The sequence below is a fragment of the Palaemon carinicauda genome, chromosome 22 (genome assembly GCF_036898095.1).
Source record: "Palaemon carinicauda isolate YSFRI2023 chromosome 22, ASM3689809v2, whole genome shotgun sequence".
In the NCBI taxonomy this organism is placed as follows: Eukaryota; Metazoa; Arthropoda; class Malacostraca; order Decapoda; family Palaemonidae; genus Palaemon; species Palaemon carinicauda.
In genome coordinates, this window is record NC_090746.1 from 54,947,744 (window position 1) to 54,973,498 (window position 25,755).

Genomic DNA, 25,755 nt, shown 5'->3' on the forward strand with positions numbered 1-25,755 from the left:
CCCCATTTTCACGTCATCTTTTTCCTGAAGCTCTGGTCAGAGATATCTCCCTTTCTCTGGCTCAGAAGGCTACTCAGGACCTTTTGTCTCGGTCGGCTAGAAAGACCTTACCTGTTGCTCCTGCTCCTCTGAAGAAGGAGGAGAAGAAGTTTCAACAGCCCTTTCGGGGCAGGATCTCCTCGAGAGCGGATTTTAGGGGGAGAAGACAAGAGTCAGGGCCAAGGACCAGCAGGGGTGCGTTTAGGCCCCGGTCCAAAAAATGAGATGGAAGTCCTCCCGACACCAGTAGGGGCAAGACTGTCTCGTTTTTGGCAGTCTTGGAAAAGGAGAGGGGTGGACACCTGGTCCCTCTCAGTCGTCAAGGAAGTTTAGAAGATCCCCTTTTTAAAGAAACCACCTCTCTCAGACTCTCCCCTAGCCTTAGTGGCTCAGTACACCGACGCGGGGAAACGAGAGGCTCTTCTGGAGCTAGTCGACCAGATGTTGGTCAAGGGAGCAATAGAGCCAGTTCAAGACCTCGCCTCCCCAGGCTTTTACAATCGCCTGTTTCTGGTTCCCAAGAACTCGGGTGGATGGAGACCAGTCCTAGATGTCAGCTCTCTGAACGCCTTCGTTGAGAAAACAAAGTTCTCCATGGAGGCGACTCAGTCAGTGCTGGCTGCAGTTCGTCCAGGAGACTAAATGGTTTCTCTTGACCTGCAGGACGCTTATTTTCACGTCCCCATTCATCCGTCTTCGAGGAGATATCTGAGGTTTGTGTTCTAGGGCAAGTGCTTCCAGTTCAGGGCACTTTGCTTCGGTCTCAGCACAGCTCCCCAAGTTTTCACCAGACTAATGGCGAATGTGGCAGGCTGGTTACACCAGGAGGGGATAAGGGTCTCCTTCTATCTAGACGACTGGCTGATCCGGTCACAGTCGAAAGAGAAATGTCTGGAGGACCTAATGAAAACTTATACGATCACTCAGGACCTGGGACTCATCGTCAACTGGGGGAAGTCTCAGACCGAGCCGAATCAGACTATTCTCTATTTGGGGATAGTTCTGAATTCAGTTCTTTTTCAGGCTTCTCCCTCCCAGGAGAGGCAGACCAGGTGCCTGGACAAAGTCAAAGACTTTTTGAGGAAGCAGGAATGCTCAGCGAAGGAGTGGATGAGTCTGCAGGGAACTCTATCCTCCCTGGAGCAGTTTGTCCCTTTGGGGAGACTGCACCTAAGGCCTCTGCAACACTTCCTCACAAAGGTTTGGAACAGAAAGATCCAGAAGGACACTTTTTCTTTTCCCATTCCGACAGAGATCAAGGATCTTTCAATGTGGTGGCTGGACCCAGCTCTGTTGGGAAAAGGGATCTCCTTGTTCAAAAAGAACCCCGACCTAGTGTTATTCTCAGACGCGTCCGAGTCAGGCTGGGGAGCAACACTAGGGAACAAAGAGGTCTCAGGTATTTTGGAAGGGAGTCAGGTCAGTTGGCATATCAACAGGAAGGAATTGATGGCCATTTTGTTAGGGCTCAAGGTCTTCAAAACCTCGGTGTCGGGAAAGACTGTGGAGATCAATTCCGACAACACCACAGCTCTCGCGTACATAAGGAAGCAAGGGGGAACTTACTCCCTCTCTCTGTTCTCAACTGCGAGAGAGCTTCTCTTCTGGGCGAACGAGAACGAGACCCAGCTGTTGACAAGGTTTGTTCAAGGGCAGAGAAACATCAGGGCAGACATGCTCAGCAGGAGGGGACAGGTCCTTCCTACAGAGTGGACTCTCAACCCGCATGTCTGTCGGAGCCTCTGGAAGTTGTGGGGCAGACCAGTAATAGACCTTTTCGCCTCCGGTCTAAACAAGAGGATCCCAACTACTGCTCCCTAGTCCCGGACGAGGAAGCTGTTGCAGTGGACGCCTTCTTGATGGATTGGACGGGGCTGGACATGTATGCCTTTACCCCGTTCAAGATCATCAATCTGGTTGTCAGGAAGTTCGCTCTCCTCGATTCGGGACGAATGATCCTAGTGGCTCTATTCTGGCCTGCGAGGGAATGGTTCACCGAAGTGGTAGGGTTGCTGATGGACTTTCCAAGAAGACTCCTGGCAAGTCCAGATCTTCTCAGACAACCCCACTTCGAGAGATTTCACCAAAACCCCCTCGCTCTCAATCTGACTGCCTTCAGACTGTCGAGAAGCTCGTTAGATCTCGAGGCTTTTCGGCACAAGCGGCGAAAGCTATTGCCAGGGCAAGGAGGATCTCTTCACAAAGAGTCTACCAGTCAAAGTGGGAGACCTTTAGAGCTTGGTGCAGGAGGCGCAAGGTTTCCTCGTCCTCTACCTCTCTAAGCCAGATTGCAGACTTTCTTTTGTACCTCAGGCAGGATGCTAAGCTGGCTGTATCTACCATTAAAGGATACAGGAGCATGCTCTCAACCGTCTTTAGGCATAGAGGCTTAGAGTTATCTCAGAATAAGGACTTGCAGGACCTCATTAGGTCTTTTGAGACAACGAAGCAGGTGCACTTAAGACCCCCTTCTTGGAACCTGGATGTGGTGCTTAAGTTTTTGTGCTCCAGGAAGTTTGAGCCTATCTCGCAAGCTTCTCTGCGAGATGTGACTAAGAAAACCCTCTTCCTTTTGTCTCTAGCGACTGCCAGGAGGATCAGCGAGGTCCAGGCAATCGAGAAGCGTGTAGGCTTCACCCTAAATGGAGCGGTTTGTTCCTTGAGGTTCGACTTTCTCGCCAAGAATGAGAACCCTTCGAAACCCTGGCCTAGGACTTTTGAAGTCCCTAACCTCACGAATCTAGTAGGTCAGGAACAGGAAAGCCTCCTCTGCCCGGTTAGGGCTCTCAAGGCTTATTTGGCCCACACTAAGAGCGTGAGGAGTGCTTCCAACTCCTTATGGTGTTCAGTGAAGGATCCTCAAAAACCCCTGTCAAAGAACGCTTTGTCCTTTTTCCTGAGGGAAACTATTAGGGAAGCCCATCTCTTTTGTGAGGAAGAAAACTTCGCCCTGTTAAAAGTACGGGCTCACGAAGTAAGGGCCATTGCTGCTTCGCTGGCATACTGGAAAAATATGTCAGTTAAGCAGATCATGGACGCAACGTTCTGGAGGAGCAACTCTGTCTTCGCTTCTCATTACCTCAGAGAGGTAAGAGTGGACTATGACAAGTGTTATACCTTGGGCCCATACGTAGCTGCGGCTTCTGTATTAGGCAAAGGAGTTACTACCCCCACTCAACCTTAGTTTATGTACTTGTATATGGGTTTGTCTTTTTTATGGTTGTCTGAGATCCTCGTCCTGTGGTACGGTTCCCTCAGTCCAGATAGATAGTTTATATCTATTTCTGCAAGGTTAGATGGTTAGCTTTAGTAAGGTTGCAGGTTTTTTTATATGGGAAGGTAGTTTTCTGAAGTCTAGTCAAGTTGTTGGTCCTACCCCTTTGACAGACTAGACTGAGTTGTTTGCAGCGTAGCAGGTCTACTCCTGGCTGAACACTCCTAAGGGAAAGTGACTCTAGAGGCAGTTACCTTTGAAGTCAGCTACCTTACCAGGTAAGGAATCAAGGTGTTTGTTCTCCTACAACTCTTTTGTTGTTTCCCCAACTATGTTTTTCTGTCTGTTTCCCTCCTCCAGATGTGTGAATCAGCTATATATATATAACTGCCAGGTAAGTTCTATTCATAAAAATGGAGTTTTTATGATAAAACAGTTTTATGATACTTACCTGGCAGTTATATATATATTTTAAAGCCCACCCACCTCCCCTCAGGAGACAGGTCAGGCAAAGATAATCTGAGGAGCAGAAAACAGGAATGATTCCAAGTACCACCCTGTAAGGGTTGTTAACCACCTAACCGCACAACCACCACAAGGCGGTTGCCGCGATTTTCGATTAAATTCTGCCGCAGTCAGAGACTCAGCTATATATATATATAACTGCTAGGTAAGTATTCATAAAACTTTGTTTTATCATAAAAACTCCATTTCTCGTTGCATTGACCCTTCGGGGTTTTGCAACTATCCCCTCGGGGCCTCGCTACTCAGGCTACGTTAGACCCTTGGTCTCTCGTCCCTCAGTGTTCCTGTTGCCTGCTGTATCCGTTCCTGACTGCAGACGCGCCTTGGGCGCCCACGCCCCCGTTATCTAACGGGCTCCTTCCTTCGGGGCAGGAGAGACTTTCTCACACCTTGAGTAAGTCTCTTAAGTGCCAGGTATTACCTGCGCGCCAACGTTCCCTTACGCGCTAGCGCTCGACTGCTGTTCCTGCTGTTCCTGAGACTGCCTTAGAGACTCCCTGTTCCAGTATCCAGTTAGGCTGCTACCAACGTTCCCTGCGCATTTGCGCACATTGTTGGGGTTCCTGAGATAGCGCACTGGCGCTCACCAGCAGTTCAGCCTTCGGTGTCTCTTAAGTCTCTTCTACGAAGGCCACCTCTCCCGTTCGCGGGAAAGGTACCTCACAGAGACCACTCCTCAGAGTATTTAGCAGTCCTTCAGTTGATCGTTGGCACTGAAGTAGACCTCCTGGTCCTCTTCAGGGGATGCTCTCCCTTTTAGGGACACATCCCAGTTCCTGATCTACGAGTTAGCGATCTTTCAACCATTTTCCGACGATCTTCTGTTGTGCAGGAGCCTACGATCTTCACTCATGCATAAGCGCTGAAGACCGCCCGCGTGCGGGATTATTTCCAGCCCGCGACCTCGCGGTCATCGACGGTTTAGCCGACGATCTTCTGTTCGCGCTAACGCGTAAGCGTTGATGATCGCCCGCGTGCGGGATGGTTTCCCGCGCGCGATCGTCGAGGAACGCGCGATCGTCGACGATCGTTAGCCGACGATCTTCTGTTCGCGCTAACACGTAAGTGTTGATGATCGCCCCCGCGCGGGATGGTTTCCTGCGCACAATCTCACGATCGTCGAGAGTCGTTAGCCGACTATCTTCTGTTCGCGCTAATGCGTAAGCGTTGATGATCGCCCACGCGCAGGATAGTTTCCCGCGTGCGACCTTCAGGACCTTTCGCTCGCGATCGTCATCCCGGCAACGGTCGTTAGCTGGCAATCTTCGGATCCAGCGCTGGGCGTGCAAGCCCTGACTATCTTCTTAGTGTGCGTAAGCGCCGAGAATCGATCAGTGAGCGGGATGGTTTCCCGCGCGCGGTTTTCCGCACGAGATCATCAACGGCCGTTAGCCGGCGATCTTCGGATCCGGCACTAAGTGGAAGCACCGATGATCTTAGTACGCTTAGGCTCCTATGATCGTTCTGTGCGCGGGATGGTTCCCGCGCACGACAACGAGGCCATCCGCGAGCAGTTCTTCGCACGCGATCGCCTACGGCCGTTCGCCGCCGATCTTCGGATTCGGCGCTAGGCGCGCGAGCGCCGACGATCTTCACGGTACGCGTGAGCGCCGAAGATCGTTCCGTTCGCGGGATAGTTTCCCGCGTGTGACCATTGAGGCTCACGCAATCATCGCACGGATCGTCCGCGCGCGGTTTTCCCGCTCGCGATTGTCGTAGATTGTCCGCGCGCGGGCACCGAGGTTCCCGCTTGTGATCGCCGACTATCTTCTCTCGCGCGCGAGCTCCGACGATCGTCGCTTACACGGGAGCGTCGGAGATCGTCAGGGCTCGCGCGAATTGCTGACGATCGCCTTAGATAGTTGGAGATCTTTCGCAGGCGGGAACTATGGATCCCCGCCCACTGTCTCCTACGGTTTTTCTCGCGCTAGCGCCTACTTTCTTCGTACTCGCGTAAGCACCGAAGATCGTCAGCGTTTCTTCTGCGTTATTCTTCCGCGTGTGGGATGGTTCCCCACATGCAATCGCCGTCGGCGCTAGCACCGCCGATCTTTTTTCGCCGAGATCGTTCACGCGTGGGATGGTTTCCCTCGCCCACGATCTTTCACTCCCAAGCGCCAGCGATTTTCATACGCGCGGAGACGCGGGGATTGTTCACGCGGTCGCCGATACGCCCACGCTCTCGCGGGTTCGCGGGCATGTGGGTGTGGTTGTCTGCTACGCATGCTTTATTCACGCGCTACCCAGATCTGTACTTTTCGCGCGATCGTCAGCGTGATCGGCGCACCGTTCTCCAACACGGCCACGCCCTGTTTACATCAGGGCTTATGGCAGTCAGGCCACCTCCGCGTTTCCCTCCCCCGCAGCGCAGAGTAGCGCTCTCTCCGGAGGGGGGGAAGGTTTCCGGTCAGGTCAAAGGTCTCTTCTCCCTTCACTGCAGTTTCTCTACGGGCGTACCCTCATGTGTCATCTCCCCCAGAGGATCGAACGATCCTCTTCCCTCCAGAGGGACTCCCTGTCAGCGTGAGGATTGGTCGGCATCCCTGGTGGGATGCTGTAGTCAGATCGCTCAAACAGGCAATGAGCCTGTGCCTTCTGACTGGGGTCACTAATCAGTGGCAGCTTCCTCTCCCCCTGAAAGGGGTGAGAGGAATCCCTGACATGGTATCTTCCCCAAGTACTATCCTGTCCCTTCGCGAGTCCTTACGCAGGCGATGAGTCCTCCTCAGTCGCCATCTCCCCTCCCCCGCAGATGAGCTTTGCCCATCCCCAGGAGGGTCGGAAGACCCGGTCCTCTCCCCCTTCATTCCATAGGGAGAATCTCCGCCTCTTCCTGAGGGTCCTATCATGCTGAGGGGGCGAAGCCTTACATCCTTCACCCCTGGGGTCCTGTTTCCCTCCTAGGAGGGATCCTGAGGTCCTGTCTTGCGCAAGGATCCGACAGGATCCAGTTGGACCCTTGTGGCATGTCTACGAGTCTCCCAGGAAGAGCCTCCGGGAATGGGAGACCTTGCTGCCTGTCCATCAGGAGGATGAGCTCCAGGGGTCAGAACTTGCGTTCTGGCAGGTTCTGGCCCTCAGGAGAAACCTCAAGGGGATCCCAGATTCAGAGATTCCTCTTCAGTAAGGGAAGGATTCGGTCCTGGACCGGGTTCTACTCACCCAAGGGCTCCCTTATGCCAGTGCAGCTTGCCCTGATCTTAGGGAATGGAGAGCTCCAGAGACTAGGCCAAGGGCCAGCTCTCCGGGCTTGTCTCCTTCAACAGTCCCGGTTGGTTTCGAGCCCCTCCCTCCTCCCTGGGTAGGGATCGGTGAGGGGACGGGTCTTCCAGGCGGAAATCCAGTCCATGTCGGAGAGGCGCCCCCTCCAAAAGGTGGCCAACGGGTTTCGAGGCCTCCGTAGTCGCCTCCTTCCCTCCTCGACTCTGTACAGGGTTGTCAAACAGTCTCTGTCCAGCATAGCGACAGCAGACTCGGTCTGCTTTGCTGTGAGACCACAAGTCTTCATGGGTACACTGGTCCGGTAAGTCTCGTACTTCCGGTCCTGGTTCACCCATCTTCAAGGAAGTACTTTGGAGTTCGCCTGGAAGGCGGGTATACCAGTTCAAGGGCTGTGCTTCGGCCTCTCCACGGCACCTCAACAGTTCTCCGATACTTCCTCTCGGATCTCTTCACAGGCGCTCAGCATCGGCATCCAGCCACTCCGTTCCTGGGTGGCTGGCCGATCCTGGCAGTCTCGAAGGCTTCCCTTCTTTGTCATCGGGACAAGCTCCTCGGACTTTTCCAAGTTCTAAAGATCATGGTGGTCCTCGAGGAGTCCTCCCCGCAGCCCTCTGAGTCTGATATACCGAGCCTGCTCTTAGGCGCCTATCTCCCGTAGCCTTCCCTTCAGACGTCAGGGTACCAAGGCAGAGGAAGGTCGTGAGACCTTTCCTCACACGAGAAGACCCTCCATCCCAAGGTTGTTTTGTCTCCCCTCCCTGGCCCGTCTGGTTTCCACAGTCGCCCCAGGTTGAGTTCTCTTCAGTGGCGACTCAGGGCGCGGGGGAGTCGGGGGCGCGTCTCCCCAGACGCCGAGAGCCCTAGGGGACAACCGGTACAGACAAACCCATAGGAGTGGGGAGCTGACGAGGGCCTACAAGAGGGAGTGGTCCTTCTCGTCCTCCCCCTGACTTGATGCTGTTTTCGGACGCGTCAAAGAAAGGGGGGGGGGGGGGGGCACGTTTTGATCCACGGGTCCTCAGGCCGGAGGTCAGAACCAGGAAGAACCTTCTCTAGTCCTACTAGAGACAGAAACTGTGTTTCTGGCTCTTCAGTAGCTCCACCTAGCCTGGCTGACTACTATGTGGTTATGAGGATCAACAACACCAGTGATGGTTTTCTGGCCCAGACAAGGAGGTACTTTTCAGTACAACCATCCCATCCTGCGGTGGAGATACCGGGATGGTCCGAGTCCCCCTCGGTCTCCTTGGCAGCTCGCTTGATTCCAGGCAAAGGATTGGGCTCGCCGACAATCTGAGCAGTGTGTCACGGACACCACATTCCGAGTGGTCTTTGGATCCTCAAGTAGCCTACAAGTCCTGCTTTGGTGGGGCTCCCTCGGTGGACCGGTTCGCTACAGCACTGAGCTGCAAGCTCCCGCTGTACTGCTCCCCGGTCACGGATCCCAAGGCCCTCTGGTAGGATGCCTTCCAGCAACGGTGGGACACCATCGATGTGTTGCCTCCGTAGCTTGCTCCTCTTCCCGCCGGGAGTCTATCCAGCACCTCCTCAAAGAGAGAGGATTTTCGCAACAAGTGGCGAAAAGGAGGCCTGGACACCTGCGCAAGTCTTCTGCAAGTAATCTCCCAGGCGATTGGGCGAGTTTCTGTAACCGGTGTCGGGGAGAGGGCATCCCTCCACACGTTGCCGCTTCCAGCATAGCGGAGCCCCTAGTGGGATTGTGGGATAAGTGTGCCTTTCAGTTTCGACTGTGAAAGGCTATCCCCCAGCCTTAAGGCTTGCCTCCTGGCTCTAGGGACAAACATTTCTCCCCTGCTGGAACTCTTCCTTCGCATGCGAAGCCTTGTCCTCTCCTGCCCTCAGTCAAAGGTGAGACCTCCTCCTTGGAACGTGGTTCGAGTCCTCGAGTCTCTAAAGAGACCCCCCCTGACGAACCACTAAGAGTCCCCAGACCACCACCTTTCTGGGTAGACAGTGTTCCTGCTAGCCTATCTTCAGCCAAGCGAGTCACATGGTCTCTCTTACGACTTCGCCCATTCAGGGGGTTAGGGGCAGACAACTTCAGGTTCGTCCCTGAGGTTTGTTGCCGAGACTCAGAATCTGAGAGTGCCGGACCCGCTTCGACTCCTTCCAGGGCTCGGGTCTCCGTCCTGTAGCAGATGACTCAGACCATCGTCTCCAGGTCCAAGTCTAGTTCGTGGATCCTGGGTAACGAGGAGAAGGGTCTCCAGGAGTACCATCTCGGCCTGGATTCGCAGGGTGCTACACCCTGCCTTGAATCCTGGCCCTTCTCCGTCGCATCGCCCTAGAACCCATGATGTCAGGGACTTAGATACGACCCTACCCTTCATGGAGCATCTTCAGTGACGCAGGTCCTGTAAGCGGGGATGTTGAAGCCTCAGACCTTCTTCTCACCCCCCTTACCTGCAAGACATGACCCACAGGAGGCTCGATACGTTTCTATCGGCCCTGTGGTGGCTTCACAACAGCTGGTCTGAACCTCAGGCTCCTTGATGGACAAGTGGCAGACGGTTGAGGGCATTGTTACCTGGTGTTAGTCTGCATGAATGAAAAGATCTGTCTGGCCCTTATTCTTTTCTTCATCCTCTCCTCCCACGGAGAAAGCAGCATCCTGGGTTCTCTGCACAGCTGACCTCAAACCCCTGCAGGTAAACCATGCTTCCTTATGTTCCTAGTATTATGTGTAATACTGTCATGTCCCCATACCCTGATGAGGTGGTATTGGGAGAGTCCTAGCCTGGATTTCCTTCTGAGGGACTCCAGGGCAACTGCCTGGGACAAGTCACTTTTCACCTTCGCACACACCTTATGTAGGCCGCAGCAGTTTCACAACCGCCAGCGAGGAGCAGGGATTCCCTATTGTCCGAGTTCTTGACCACTCGAATATGGAATCCCCGGGCAAGCCAAAAGCCAGTATGGCCGGGACTTACCACCCTTCCTAAGGGTTAAGTCACCCCATGTAAATAGCGTGGTTTTTATTCAGTTACGGAACAAATGACAAATTCGTAGATAATTTGTATTTTTCCTAACGATACAAACCTTGCTATTTATAGTTATGTGCCCGCCAGCCCTGTCCCCCAAGATAAGTCCTACCTCTAAGTAAAGTGGAGTATTCTCCGGTGTGTGTGAGGGGGAGGGGTAGCTAGCTACCCCTCCCTACCCCCCCGCTAGCTAGCGGTAGGGTAGGAAACCCTCGTTAAAACTTTATGGCTCGTCATCGGCTGTCGCCAAAGTAATTACCCCATGTAAATAGCTAGGTTTGTATCGTTAGGAAAAATACGAATTATCTACGAATTTGTCATTTTAAATATTTTAAAATATCTATGTTAGAACATCTAACATGAAATTGCTTGTAAACAAATTTTATAATAATTCTTGTTGTTTTACACCGTAGAACCCAAAACCTGGAGATATTTTGGATAAAGACGAAGAAAACACATACAGTGAAGAACCTCTTCTACCATGTTTACCTTTGTCCTCCCAATCCGGAGTTTTAATTGGTAAGTGAATACAGAGTGGTATAAAAAGGTATACTGTAGCATCTTTTAATGTGGTAAATATATAATTCTTTAATCTCTAGCCAAATATATGAGCCATATGATTTTCCTACTTGCTATCTTGTGTTTTATGCATTTGTGACCATGATTATTGGGGCAAACCACCAGTTCATGAGTTTTTGGACCCCCTTATATACTGTAAAGATAATTATGGGGGACCCCGGTGGGGAACGGGTGTTTTTGGGGTGGGAAAATGCCAAAACAGAGTGATTTGCAGCAATATTTTTTACTTTCCACATGAGCAATAATAGCCATACAGTGCACTGAATGGAGGGTAGTTTCATCATTATCAATTGCTGACATAAATTAAATTACACTAAATTTTGAAATAGATTGCCTTTCCCTCTTAGAGGCATCTTTTCGTTATGGTAGTGAAGTTGAAACTGAAGGGGAGGTCGGAAAAAAAATGACTTGTAGAATTACATCCGTGAACTATGGCATAAAAATTTGGAACCTCATAATTGGTTAAAAAAGTCAGGTAATGATTAAGTCATACAAAAAACAAAACAGCTTGCACAAGCGAACGCAAGCAATGCATGTGCAATGCCAATAGCTCACTAGATGTCTCCCAAATGTAAACAAACAATGGAGTTAGTCAGAAACACTTCGCATTTTAATCGACTGATACAGAAGTTATTTTGGCCCAGCTCCCCATTAAACATATATTATTATTATTATTACTAGCTAAGCTACAACCCTACAGTATTTAGAAAAGCATGATGCTGTAAGCCTAAGGGCTCCAACAGGGAAAAATAGCCCCACGAGGAAAGGAAATAAGTGAGATAAATAACAGATTTTTGAAGCAAAGCGAAAAATCTATTTTTGGTCGAGATGACCATGTCATCCTGATGGAAGGTTCATTTAGGCAGCTTTCTAAGGGATATTTGGCTACAGTGATACTCCCAGAGAATTGACCATAGGTCTCCAGAATTCTGACTCCTGGCGCGAGTATCCTTAAAATTTCTCTTAAGGATATCGCATAATATCAGGGGACGTATATCTTGATACGGTACATGGCAATCTTCACCCCGAATAGCGTTTTCGCTTCGAGGGGAAGAGTGGCGAAACTGAAGGGGAGCCGTTATCAAGGTTACCCTTCCTCCCGTACTATTACAAGGCTCCAAGATGGCGCTCATTCCTTGTAGCATTGAGCATGGTGCTACATATATAGTAGTTTCGGGAGGGATCTTGCCTAAGCCTTTTCTTAGAAAAGGAGGGCGGGTCCATCAGGACGACATGGCCATCTCACGCAAAAATAGATTTTTCGCTTCGCTTCAAAAATCCGTTTCTTGGGCTCACGCCATGTCGTCGTGATGGAAGTTTGCCAGAGAATTGCTTGAAAGTACTGTATCTGTGGATTTGTATAAGTGCCTCAACCTTGGGACAATTTTATATGGTCATCCAGACCATTGAGAAATACGACGTTACCGTTATACGTCATTACCACTAATCATAGAACAATGTTAGGGCTTCCTGCCCCCTGCAGGGAAGTGTCATGCTAGACAGTAAAAAAGTCTCAAGGTTTGTATATATGTAGGAACAAATATAAGTATCAACTAGATCTGTTTGTTTCTCTTAGTACAATAATTATAAGTTTTACTTAGGGAAATGAGTAAAAGAACTCTGGCTACATTTTATTGTGCTATTTGCGGGGCAAAATAAGACACAATTACACTCCTTTTATTCATTTATTTAGGCTAAATGAGTAAATGGGATAACAAGTGTAAAACGTAAAAGAGAATTATACATACAACATGTACAGTTAAAGATTTTCTACCTGAAAGGGAAGAAAAGGATTAATGCCACTTATAAAATTGAAAAATTTTGTCAATATAATTTTCTGTAAATGTTGGATACTATCAACACTGTGTAAAATGTACACTTGGCACAAGTGTCTTTTGTATAATTCTGCACCTGAAAATTTGAACAGTGCTAGTGTCACCATGGTGACACCCACATAAAAGATGTTGCACTGGAAGGTGTCAACACCTTTTCACCCGAATTGAAAGTCCCAATCAATTCACTGTTCATCGCAACACTAGACGACAGGGTTTACTACACTGCCTGCCGCCACCACATAATGCTTAAGTTCGTGCACTTGCTTCGCATAATGTTTATAAAACACTCTGGATGACTTCCAGCCAGTATATGAGCGAAGGTGCTCGAAGTCCATATACTGAAAAAAGTTCAGTGAGGAAGTAATTTTACTTGGATCATGACCTGCAGGTGTACTGTCAGGATCCGCTCTGCGAATGAAGTAGATGAGCTTCGCCCTCAGTTGTTTTAGGGATAAGTTCGATCCTGAGGTTTCTCCTTTGAAGAGCTGTCCTCCCCTGAAGTCTGAAGTTCTTCGAAGATAGACCTTTAGACATTCTACTGGACATAGAGAGACATCTTCCTTCAGAGGGCAGATTCTCCAGCGACCCCATCTCTTGGTGGGTAGCTCGTTCTTGGTGAGAAAGGTAGGATCAGGAAAGAGATTCAGTTCTCCCACTTCTGTGAACTGAATATGGCCCTCGTCTCTTGATAGGGCTACTATTTCACTAACTCTAGCCCCTGAGGCTATAGCGAACAGGGAAATAACTTTTTGGGTTAGATCCTTAAGAGAACAATCTTCATTGTTCAAGGTTGAAGCATAGTGTAGAACCTTGTCCAGGGACCATGAAATGGGTTTGGAGGGGCTGCAGGTCTAAGTCTAGCGCATGTCTTCGGGATCTTGTTAAAGATTTCGTTTGTCAGGTCCACTTGGAAGGCGTGTAGAAGAGGTCTAGTCAAGGCTGACTTGCACGTAGTTATCGGTGTTGGCAGCCAGGCCTTGTTCATGAAAGTGAATGAAGAAGGACAGGCAGAAGTCTATTGAGATTTCTTTTGGCCTTTTTGTTTTAACGAAAGCAACCCACTTTTTCCAAGACGATTCGTATTGTCCTCTGGTTGACTTTGACTTGTATTCCTCTAAGAAGTCTATACTGCCTTTTGAGATCCCAAATCTTTTCTTAACCGCTAAGGCGAGAAAATCATGAGATGAAGGTTTTGGGTTCTCTGTGATGAAGCAAAGACAGTCGACTTCTGAACCAGTTGAGATAGAGATGGGTTCGGTAGAGGGACCAGCCTCAGCTTCAGTTCCATCACCAGAGGGAACCAGTTGCTCTTGGGCCACTTGAGCTGCCGTTCCCTTGAAGGATCTCAGCTTGTTGAGGACCTTCAGTAGGAGATTGGTTGGAGGGAACAGGTAAATCCGGGTCCATTCATTCCAAACTAGGGACATGGCGTCCGTCGCCTCCGCCAGAGGGTCCTCGTATGGGGCTACATATCGAGGTAGTTTCTTGTTGTCACTCGTCGCGAAGAGGTCGATCTGCAGTTCCAGGACTAGTTCCAAGGTGAAGGAGAATGAGTCTGCGTCTAGGGACCATTCTGACTCTATCGGCTTTAGCCTGGATAGAGCGTCCGCTGTCACATTGCGGAACCATTGTAGGTGAACTGCTGATAAGTGCCATCTCTTCTTTTTCGCTAAACAAAAAATGGCTAACATCACATGGTTGATGTGGGGCGATCTCGAGCCTTGTCGGTTCAGACATCTCACTATCACTTTGCTGTCCAATGCCAGCCTGATGTGGGCTGATCTGTGAGGGGATAGTTTCTTCAGCGTTAAGAGGACTGCCATAGCCTCCAGAATATTGATGTGAAAGGTCTTGAACAGGAATGACCAAGTCCCTTGAGCTTTCCTTTGGTGGGAGTGACCTCCCCATCCTTCCGTCGAGGCATTTGTGTGGATGGTCACTGATGGGGGAGGTGGTTGCAAGGGCACGGTCCTCGTTAGGCTCTTGACCTTCGACCACGGCTTGAGAAGTGATCGTAGTAAGGTCGGTATCGGTCTTTGTAGATCTCCTTGAGCGTTTGATGGGTATCTTCTCCAGACTCCTGACGCATCTTTCAGCTGTGCTCTTAGCACTGGGTCTGTTACTGCTGCAAACTCGAGAGAGCCCAGTACTCTTTCCTGTTGGTGTCTTGGGATCCTGTCGGATTTCAGTAGTCTCTTTACAGACCCCGCAATCTCTCTCCTCTTCCTGGGAGGAATGGAGAGGTGATGTGACTTCAAGTTCCAATGGATTCCCAGCCGATAAAACTCTTGAGCTGGAGAGAGTCGAGACTTCTTAAAGTTAATCTTGAATCCCAGATGTTCCAGGAACTGGATCACTTTCTTGGATGCTTGCGGACAAGCAGTCTTGGATGCTACCCACACCAGCCAGTCGTCCAGGTACGCTGCTACCTGAACACCTTCTAGGCGTAGATGTTGAACAACTGTGTCTGCAAGTTTCGTGAAGATCCTTGGGACTGTTTAGTCCGAAGAGCATGGCTCTGAAGACATACTTTTTCTTCTGTAACTTGAATCCTAGGTAGGAGGAGAGTGGGCGGCTGACTGGGAGGTGCCAGTAAGCATCTGCCAGGTCTATTGAGACTGTATGCCCCTTTGGGTAACAGGGTCCTTATGTGTTGAAGGGTTAACATCCTGAACTTGCCGTTCTCGATGAACTTGTTGAATGACTCTGACTTTGTCTGAGTCCTTCTTGGGAACACAAAACAGCCTTCCCTGGAATTTGATGGACTTTGCTTTCCTTATAACCTTTTTGCTCAAGAGTTCTAAGGTATATTCTTCCAATGGGGGTGGAGTGTTGGAAGAATTGAGGAAATGATGGTAGAAACTTGTTCCATTTCCATCCTAGTCCGTTCTTGATTAGGCTGTGGGCCCAACGATCTTGGAAGTGTTGGAGTCTCCCTCCTACCGGAAGCATCTCATTGCTTAGGTTGTCCGGAGGGTTTGTCACCCTGACCGCGTCTTCCCCTTCCTCGGGAGGGATGTCTTGAGAGGAGCCCCGTCGGGAGCCTCTTCCTTTCGGACGAAAGGTAGTGGTTTGCCTCTCAAACCCTGGGTTGATCGCTGGTGACTGGGCAACCAGCTGTTGAGGTACCACTTGGAATGTGGTTTGTGGTTGAGCAACCACTTGGGGCACTGCGGTCATGGTGACTGTAGGATGTTACTGGGCAGGCCGAGATGGTAGTCTTGGCTTCTTCGACTTTCGTTTAGGTTGGGGATCCGCATCCGGGGAAGACTTCCTCTTTGAAGAGATGCCCCACTTCTGGAGAAGGTTCCTATTCTCTGTGGCGGCTTTCTTGACTACCTCTTTGACCACTTCACTTGGGAAGAGGTCTTTACCCCAGATGTTGGAAGAAATCAGTTTCCTGGGTTCGTGTTTTACTGACGCCACAGCAAACACAAACTCTCTACAGGCTCTCCTAGCTTTCTTGAAGCCGTACAGATCCTTCACTAAGGTGGCCATATGCATTTTGGCCAGGACCGTGAGCATATCTGGGGTGCTTTTGTGGCCTGCACACATCTCGATGCAGTTCTGTAGGGATAGGGAGACGGCAAGCCTCTCCTTCGTCTCTTGCTCCCTACGCAAGAGAAAGTCTGACAGCTTAGGGAGATTCTCACTGAACTGTCATCCCGCAATATCTGCATCTACCTTCCCTACTGAGAAGGTTAGATGGACTTCCTTCCATTCCTTCTCATCCATGGGCAGGGCTAACGACTGAGGCCTGCATTCCTCTAGTGCAGGGCATGGTTTGCCTGCCTCCACTGGCTTGGCAACAGCCTGGAATGCCTTCGACGTAAAGGGGAAGGCTCTTGAAGCAGGAGCAAGAAAGGTAGGGTGTTTCTTGCTCAATGCGGACACTTTCGAGTTAGTGTAACCCGCCTTTTTCAGGCTGCTCGACAAGAGAGCTTGTGCCTTATCGTTGTCGAAAACCATGACCTCCTTCGGTTCCGTCTCCTCCTTTGACGCTGGCTCATGCTTCAGTCGAATGAAGCAGTCAGGGTAAGGATTGAAGCTCAGCCAGAACTGGATATCGTCTAGGGGGACGGCTCCCATCTTCTCTGAGATGTAGAGTTTGCTGTTGGTAATCGGCATATACTCCGCATACCTCCAGGGATTAGTCTTGGAGCAGGATGGCAGGTCTTGAACTCTGGGTTGCTTGAATGACCCTCGAGAGGCGGTGATCCGTGCTTCACGGAGCTCTTTTTCGAGCTTCGCTTCCCTTGCTTTGCCTTGTTTCCGAATATTCTCCATGAGCGTTGTGATATGAGCCAATACTGCTTGGCTCATGGCGTCCAATGGAGGGTTAGGAGCTGGAGATGTAGATAGTGTCGGCTCTGACGACTCGACCTCTTCTTCTCTTTCGGGAGGTAGAGTAGACTCCTCCTCGGGATCATCCCTAAGGAGATCCTTCTCTGTGTCCGTAGACACTTCAAACATTCTTTCCTCCTGGTGGATGTCCATGCCTTGCATTGCCTTGCTGACGTCCGTCTCAATTGCAATCTGGACGGAGGGAGGTCCGGGTCGTGTTTTGGGCAAGACAGCTTCACCACCGGCCTTGGGGAACAGCAAGCTACGCATCCTGTCATTGGGCAGGTACGGTCCCGAAGAGTTCTTTTGGAACCCTCGTACCCACTTGCGCAGCTTTTCCCGTGCTGCATCCCTCGACTCCGTTGACTTGTGGTCGTTGAAGGCTTCAACCACCATGGCCAAGCAGACGTTGCAGTTCTGGGGGTCCCGTGTCAGTGATGATGGCGCAGGTGACATGAGTCCTGCACATGGTGTGACCACAAAAGTCACACCATGCAAGTGGAGAGAGTGTAGGACGACGGCCACACATATGCGATGGCTAGGCTCTCGCTAAAGGACAGAGAGGGGTAGGGAAAGGGTCTTGTATGTGTGTTAGGAGAAGCCGGCAGGGTTGCCGCCATTTCCAAACAAGGGGGAAACTCTGTTTCACTATCGGCGCCATCCTAGGCGGCAGAAGAATATCTATTCTTCAGCCTAGGTCTGCCGAAACAAGACTTGTCTTCTAGACCGCAGGGGAGAAGGTGGCGGCATTATACTACCACTTCAGGTGAGGTCTAGGGAAGCTAAGCCTCCTATGCCGGCAACTGTAAGCCGGCAGGGGAGTGACTACTCCCCCAGCAGCTAAGCAGTCGGCATAAAGACTGAATACTCTGAGTTACTGTCGGAAACCCAAGCCGGGATACTCACTGGCAAGGGAGGGGGCCGGGGGGAGACAGGAAACACTAGCCTAGTCAAGCCGGAGTGCTACTCTATGGCAAGACCAGGATAGGGTTGCCGCTTATGGCGGCACTCAGAGGGAAGGAGGGATTACCCTTAAATCTCCGCAGGAGACGAGTATTGAGTTATATAATTAATTCTAGGAGATAATCTATCTCCTGTTGAATTGATAAAACGATACACGAGGGTAAACGGGGATAATGTATGAAAGTATACTAAAGTGCATAGGCTAGGTAGCCTAGCGCGGGGTGAGATCTCAGCTACCTAAATCGCCGAGACATTAGCGTATACGATTGACACATGTAGCTATAATTCATTAAAGCTAAATACAGGTACCGGGAATGTTGTTCTGCTGACTAAATAGAGCATGCATGACGAACGACAGCGCCCAAAATGGCGCCTTCGGTGTTCGGCGGTGCTCCATAAAACACAATAAATTATACTAATTTCACTGTGAAGCAGGAGCTAAAAATTATACACTGTAAAGATTAAATACTCAACTTTCCAGAGGCAGAAGATGCTGGAGATTGCATGATAAATCCTCTAATAAACCATCTAGAATGCTATATGGAACAGGGAAAACACCGTGCGAAATCGCTACCAAAAAAGGAATGAGCGCCATCTTGTTGAAGCCTTGTAATAGTACGGGAGGAAGGGTAACCTTGATAACGGCTCCCCTTCAGTTTTGCCACTCTTCCCCCTCGAAGCGAAAACGCTATTCGGGGTGAAGATTGCCATGTGTCTTATCAAGATATACGTCCCCTGATATTATGCGATATCCTCAAGAGAAATTTTAAGGATACTTGCGCCAGGAGTTAGAATTCTGGAGACCTATGGTCAATTCTCTGGGAGTATCACTGTAGTCAAATATCCCTTAGAAAGCTGCCTAAAGGAACCTTCCATCAGGACGACATGGCTTTAGCCCAAAAAAACGATATAAGAAGTAATGAAAAATTAAAATTAAATAATTTAGAAAAATTAACATCATTAAAACTGATATTTGATATATAAACTATAAACGGATTTATGTAAGCCTGTTCAACTTCAAGATATTTGCTGTGAGTTTGAACTTTTGAAGTTCTACTGATTCAACTACTCGATTAGGAAGATCATTCCACAACCTGGTCACAGCTGGAATAAAACTTCTAGAATACTGCGTAGTATTGAGCCTCATGATGGAGAAGGCCTGACTATTAGAATTAACTGCATACCTTGTACTACGAACAGGATGGAACTGTCCTGGAAGATCTGAATGTAAAGATGGTCAGAATTATAAAAAATCGTATGCAACATGCATAATGAACTAATGAAACGACGGTGCCAGAGATAAATATCTAGATCAGGAATAAGAAATTTAATAGACTGTAAGTTCCTGTCCAAAAAATTAAGATGAGAATTAGCAGCTGAAGACCAGAAAGGAGAGAGATACTCTAAACAATATAAAATGAAAGAAATAAAACACTTCTTCTCAATAGATTGATCACCAAAAATCTTGAAAGACTTTCTCAATAAGCCAATTGAATAAGACACAGACCCAATGTGTTTCTCAAAAGTAAATTTGCTGTCGAGAATCACACGTAAAATTTTAAATAAGTCATACAGAGTTAAAGAAACATCATCAATGCTGACATCCAGATGTTGATGAGCCACGGTCCTTGACCTACTTACAATCATACTACTTTGAGTTTTGTTAGGATTCAACTTCATACCCCATAATTTGCACTATGCACTAATTTTAGCTACATCTCTATTAAGGGATTCAGCAACCCCAGATCCATGGTCAGGAGATGGAATTGATGCAAAGAGAGTAGTATCATCTGCATATGCAACAAGCTTGTTTTCTAGACCAAAATCACATGTCATATGTATATAGTATGAAAAGTAATGGGCCAAGAACACTACCCTGAGGAACACCAGATATCACATTCTTATACTCACTATGGTGCCCATCAACCATAACTCTTTGCAATCTATTACTTTAAAATTCAATAATGATGCTAAGAAACGACCCACCCACTCCCAACTGTTTGAAAATAAGGGCATCATGATTAACACGGTCAAAGGCAGCTCTAAAATCAAGGCCAATCATACAAACTTCCTGACCACCATCGAGGGCTTTCTGTACAGCCTTGGAGATTATAAGAAGGGCATCACATGCTCCAAGGCCTTTACAAAAACTAAATTGCAAATTAGGGACGTTTTGCCAAAACACGTTAAAAAACTTTAGATAACATGCGAGTTAAGGAAATTGGGTGGTAATCATTTGGACTTGAGCTACCACAAACACATTTACATAGTGGAGTAACATTACCAATTCTTCAACAAGTGTCAAAAGCTTCTCTTCTTGCTAGCTTGCACAAAATAACATAATTGTTCCGTAACTGAAATACAAACCATGCTATTTACATAGGGTAATTACTTCGGCGTAGCTGAAAGACGAACCATTAGAATTTTAACGAGGGTTTACCACCCCACCGCTAGTTAGAGGGGGTGAGGGGGGCGTAGCCCCCCCCTCCCCGTCACACACACGAGTGAATACTCCACTTTACTCTTGGCTCGGGTGATGGGCAGACATGTCTGCTCCCACCCTCGCTTTGACAGCCATTAATGCTTTTGTCTTTTACTTGCTTTTTCTTATACTTAATATATATATAAACATTCTTTGTGTTTATGTATATATTTGGGTATAGAAATATAGTAAGTTTCCTTTTCAGTGTTTGTGCTGTGTGTGTAGTGTACGACAACGGAGAGTAAATCACCGGCGTAGTTCTAGGCCACCACGGTTTCACTTCATGGGGTGCGGCCTCTCCCTTGGTCCTTCGGTCGTTCCTTCGGCTTCTGATATTTCGGCCGCCGTGGGGAATCGTCATCACTGGACTTTCTTCATTCATCTGTTTTCTTCGCTGTTCCTCCTTTCTTACGGGGAACTTGGATCCTCAGCGAAGGGAATGTTGGAGTTTAGTTTGACTACGGTCTCTCTCTCTACTCGAGGTCGTTCACCCCTTACTACTACTACTACGTACTATTACGGAAGCTTCTCTCCCACTGCGGGCTGAGTTGCTATTCCGTTTTATTTGTCTCAATTATTTTTAATGAAATCTAATTGTATTTTTAACTTTTCAGCTTCTGGGGAACACTTCCCTTCGGGGGTCAGTGGTTCTTACTATTTGTGAACATTAAAAAATCAGTTACATAATTATAATTGTTATAATTCTACTTTTTGTTAAAGTTCTCCGCCCTCCCCCTTCTCCCGTGAATGTCAGTGGGGGAGGAGGGCGCATACTTAATTTTTTAATTCTTATGTTTTGCTATTCCCTTGGGGTTACTCTTCGGAGTTCCTCCTGGGGGAATTTCTGTTAAATAATTATTTAGCTTTATTTTCCCAGTTAACTATGCAGTTTTCTTCGTTTGAATGAAGTGTGCCAACGAAGCAGAGCTGTCCTGTTTATGCCTGGGGAGTCTGCTGTCGCTGCCGTCTCTCTAGGACATCGTCATGGGCGTTCCCTTCTCTTAGAAGTTCTCCCGTGAAAACTGTCAGCTCTTCAGTTCATCCTAGAACGATAAGGGGGTTCACCTCCAGGGGTAGGTAACTTCCCTTCCGAGGGAGGTTCCCTTCCCAGGTGTGAGATCTTCCCCCTGCAGAGGGGGAACTTCTCCTACCTTAATATTCCTGAATGGGTTTTCCTGGTCCTTAGGCGGTTATGCTCTTGGTGCTGAGCGACCGCTCTTGTAACCATGCTCAAGGGGCTGAGCGGTTGCAAGGCCGGCCCATGGAACTTCATGTGACTATGCTCTTGGGGCTGAGCGGTCGCTTATGTAGCTATGCTCAAGGGGCTGAGCAGCTACAAGATCAGTCTTGTGACCTCTCGTTCGCGAGGGAGGCCACTTATAAGGGCTCCTCTTCGGCGGATTGCTCCTTATAGGGCAGCATGCTGACCCTACAGCCCTTAGGGGCACCATCACCAGTCTCTTCTACGAAGTGTTCACCTCTCTCGTTCGCGAGAGAGGCCACGCATAGAGACTCCTCTTCGGAGGATTGTTCCTGATTAGACCAGCTTGCTGTTCAGTCACTAACACTTCGGTGTTTAGTGACAGGGAAACTTCGGTTTCTCGTTACGCTGACCCTTCGGGGTCTCGTAACTTTAGTTACGATGATCCCTTGGGATCTTGTAACTTTAGTCACTAACACTTCGGTGTTTAGTGACTAGGAAACACTTCGGTGTTTAGTGACAGGAAAACTTCGGTTTCTCGTTGCGCTGACCCTTCGGGGTCTCGCAACTCAGGCTCCGTTAGGCCTTTGGTCTCTCGTGCCCTTAGTCACTCTGATCCTTCGGGGTCTTGTTCTCCTAGACCTGCTGACCTGCCGTCTCCATTCCTGGCTGCTGACGCGCTGTGGGCGCCCACGACTAAACCTGTCATTGCGCAGGCACCGGTCCCTTCGGGGCATAAGCGACTAGAGCGCAAAACTGCACCTCAAACCCTTAAGCGCCAGGTTAAACCTGCGCGCCATCATGCTACTGCTGCTGTTCCAGACTTAGCGCCACAGCGCTCACCTGCGCGCGTGCGCGCACCTGTTCCTGTTACGCGCCAGGGTTCCCCTGCGCTCCCACAGCCTACTGCGCGCCAGCGCCCATCAGCAGTTCCTGATTTAGTGCGCCAGCGCTCACCTGTGCACACGTGCTCATCTGCGCGCCAGTGCCCACCGGTTCCTGTCACGTCACGCACAGTCCAAGAGGCACCTAGGTTAGCGCACAGGCGCTCACAGGTGCCTCTAGACCCTCAGCGCACTTCTGGAGTTGAGCACGAAGCGCGCCTATCGCGCGCAGTTCCTGATACAGCGCACACTCGCTCACCAACGCGCCAGCGCGCTTCTACAATTCCGCGCGCAGTCCAGGAGGTGCCTAAGTTAGTGCACGGGCGCTCATAGGTACCCCTGGACTCTCTACCCAGGCTGCGCAATCCTGTACGCGTGCCTCCAGTTGCGCGCGATGCTTCAGGCGGACAGTTCATCGTCTCGTTCCCCTCCCTGCAAGCGCAGAATAGCGCTCTCGCCGGAGGAGGGAAAGTTTCCGGACAGGTCTAAGGACCCTGATGTTTCAGCTTCGTTTCAGGCGAACCCTCGTTTGTCAACTCCTTCAAGGGATCGAACAATCCCCTTCCCTCCAGAGGGAGTGTCTGACAGCGCGACTGTCAGCCAGCAGCCCCGGTTTGGGACCATAGTCAGAGCTCTTATGCAGGCTATGAAGCCTGTGCTCGCTGACCTGGGTCACATATCAGGGGTAGCTTCCTCCCCCCTGAAGAGGAAGAGAGGAGTCCCCTCCGTGGTGTCTTCTCTGAGGGCTAAACTGTCTCCTCGCGAGTCCTTGCGCAAGGCTCCTTCTCCCCCCCCCCAGACTTTCTCCCCTTCCCCTGCGGATGAGGATTACCTATCCTCTGGGGAGTCGGACGAGCTGGTCCGTTCCCCCATCGCACCAATGGGGGAAACTCCGCCTCTTCCTGAGAGGTCTTCTCACACAGGGGTGGGGGGGGACCACGTTCTGTACCACAGGGCCTCAGGCCTGTGGTCAGAATCGGAAAAGTGCCTCCATATAAATCTTCTAGAGATGAAGGCCGCTCTTCCTGGCCCTTCAACAGTGCCAACAAAGATCTAGCGGATCACTCTGTGGTGTGATGAGCGACAACACCACAGTAGTGGCTTACATTAACAAGCAAGAAGGTACCTTTTCAAAGCAGCTATCCCATCTCTCAGTAGAGATACTGAGATAGACCGAAGCCCACTCGATCCCTCTATCGACTCACTTTATTCCAGACAAAGGGAGTGTGCTCACCGACAGTCGGAGCAGAGCATCTCAGATAATGAGTACCGAGTGGTCCTTGGATCATCCAGTAGCAAACAAAGTCCTGACTTTGTGCGGTTACCCGACTGTGGATCGGTTCGCTATAGCGCTGAACTTCAAGCTCCCGCTGTATTGCCCCCAGTCCCAGATCGCAAAGCACTCTGGCAAGATGCCTTCAACAACGGTGGGACAGCACCAATGTGTGCGCTTTTTCCCCGTTCTGTCGGATGAGGAGTGTGCTCAACAAGACCAGAATATCGGTCAATCGCTCGATGACCCTTTATAGCTACGCTATGGCATCTCGCGGAATGGTTTCCGGACCTTCTGCAACTCCTAACGGAACTTCCGGGAGAACCCCCTCTGCGACATAAGCAAACAACCACATGCCAACATCTCCCACAAAGCCGTAGCTTCGCTTCGACTTAACGCCTGGAGACTATCCAGTATCTCCTCACTAAGAGAGGATTGTCGCAACAAGTTGCGAACGGGATGTCTGGACACCCGTGCGGGTCATCCGCAGGGGCCTACCAGGCAAAGTGGCGATTTTTTTGTGGTTGTAATCGTGAAGGGGTATCTCTCCACTCGATACCACTGTTCCAGCAAGAGCGGAGTTCTTCGTTTATTTGCGGAAAGAATGCGCCTTTCAGTCTCGGCAATGAAAGGCTATCGCTCAGCCTTAAGGCTAGCCTTCAGGCTCAAAGGAGTGGACATTCCTTCCTCGCTGGTACTTTCCCTACTCATACGAAGATACGATCTTACCTGCCCTCAGTCAGAAGGGAGACCTCCTCCAGATCACATGGTTCGAATTCTCAGGCCTCTTAGGAGGCCTCCCTACGAACCATGTCGCCAGGCTTCAAATCGACACCTAACTCAAAGGCGGTGTTCCTACTAGCTTTGGCCTCGGCCAAGCGAGTCAGTGAACTTCATGGTCTCTCGTATGACATCGCCCATGCAAGGGGATGAGGGGAGGTAACATTCGTATTCATCTCTGAATTTGTGGCTAAGATACAGAATCCGAGAGTACTGGATCCTCGATTCGACTCTTTCTGGATTTCGAGTCTTCGTTCTGTAACAGGTGACCCAGACCATCTCCTACTGTGTCCAGTAAGGAGTCTGAGGTTATATCTCAAATAACGGCTGCATTCGTCTCCAAGTGCAAGCTTTGTTTGTGAGCACTGGGAGAACAAGAGGAGGGTCACCAAGAATACCATCTCCACATGGATTCGTAGGGTGATCCTCCTTCATGTCGCCTTAGAGCGCATGATGTAAGGGGTGCAGCGATGTCCCTGACCTTCAAGAAGATCTTCTCAGTGACGCAGGTTCTACAAGCAGGGGTGTGGAAGCGTCAGATGACCTTCACAGCCCACTACCTTCAAGACGTGACCCACAGGAGGCTCGATACGTTCTCTATCGGCCCTGTGATGGCTGCACAATAGCTGGTGTAACCTCAGGCTCCTTAATGGACAGGTAGCAGAGGGTTGAGGGCATTGTTACCCGGTCTTAGTCTGCATGAATGAAAAGATATATCTGGCCCTTATTCTTTTCTTCATCCTCTCCTCCCTTGGAGAAAGCAGCATCCTGGGTTCTCTGCATAGCTGACCTCTAACCACTGCAGGTAAACCATGCTTCCTTGTGTTCCTAGTATTAAGAGTAATACTGTCATGTCCCCATACCCTAACGAGGTGGTATTGGGAGAGTCCTAGCCTAGAATTCCATCTGAAGAACTCCAGGTCAACTTCCTAGGACGAGTTACGCCTTTACCTTCACACACAGCTTATGTAGGCTGCAGCAGTTTCACAGCAATGCTAGCGAGGCGCAGGGACTTCTTATTTCTTGAGTACTTACACACTCAAATATTGAGTCCCCGGGCAAAGCCAAAAGTCAGTATGGCAGGGACTTACCGCCTTTCCTAAGGGTTGAGTCACCCTATGGGTTTGTATTTCAGTTACGGAACAAATGACAAATTCGTAGATAATTTGTATTTTTCCTAACTATACAAACCTTAGCTATTTACACATATTTGCCCGCCAGCCCTGTCCCCCTTGAAGTCCTACCTCTAAGCAAAGTGAAGCATTCACTCGTGTGTGTGAGGGGGGGTTAGCAAGCTAAACTTTCGTTAAAATTCCAATGGCTCGTCTTTCAGCTACGCTGAAGTAATTACCCTATGTAAATAGCTGGTTTGTATAGTTAGGAAAAATACAAATTATCTACGAATTTGTCAT

The 25,755-nt window shown here is 49.6% G+C and overlaps 1 protein-coding gene across 2 annotated transcripts in view; it reads left to right on the forward strand.

Annotated features, from left to right (window-relative positions):
- The window catches only part of LOC137616453 (U11/U12 small nuclear ribonucleoprotein 48 kDa protein-like), a 143,858-nt gene that overhangs the window by 103,930 nt on the left and 14,173 nt on the right, over window positions 1-25,755 (forward strand). For both annotated transcript variants that reach the window (XM_068346229.1, XM_068346231.1), the window contains exon 2: window positions 10,416-10,521. In XM_068346229.1, coding sequence (XP_068202330.1) covers window positions 10,416-10,521 — 106 coding nt within the window. The remainder of the gene's footprint in view (window positions 1-10,415; window positions 10,522-25,755) is intronic.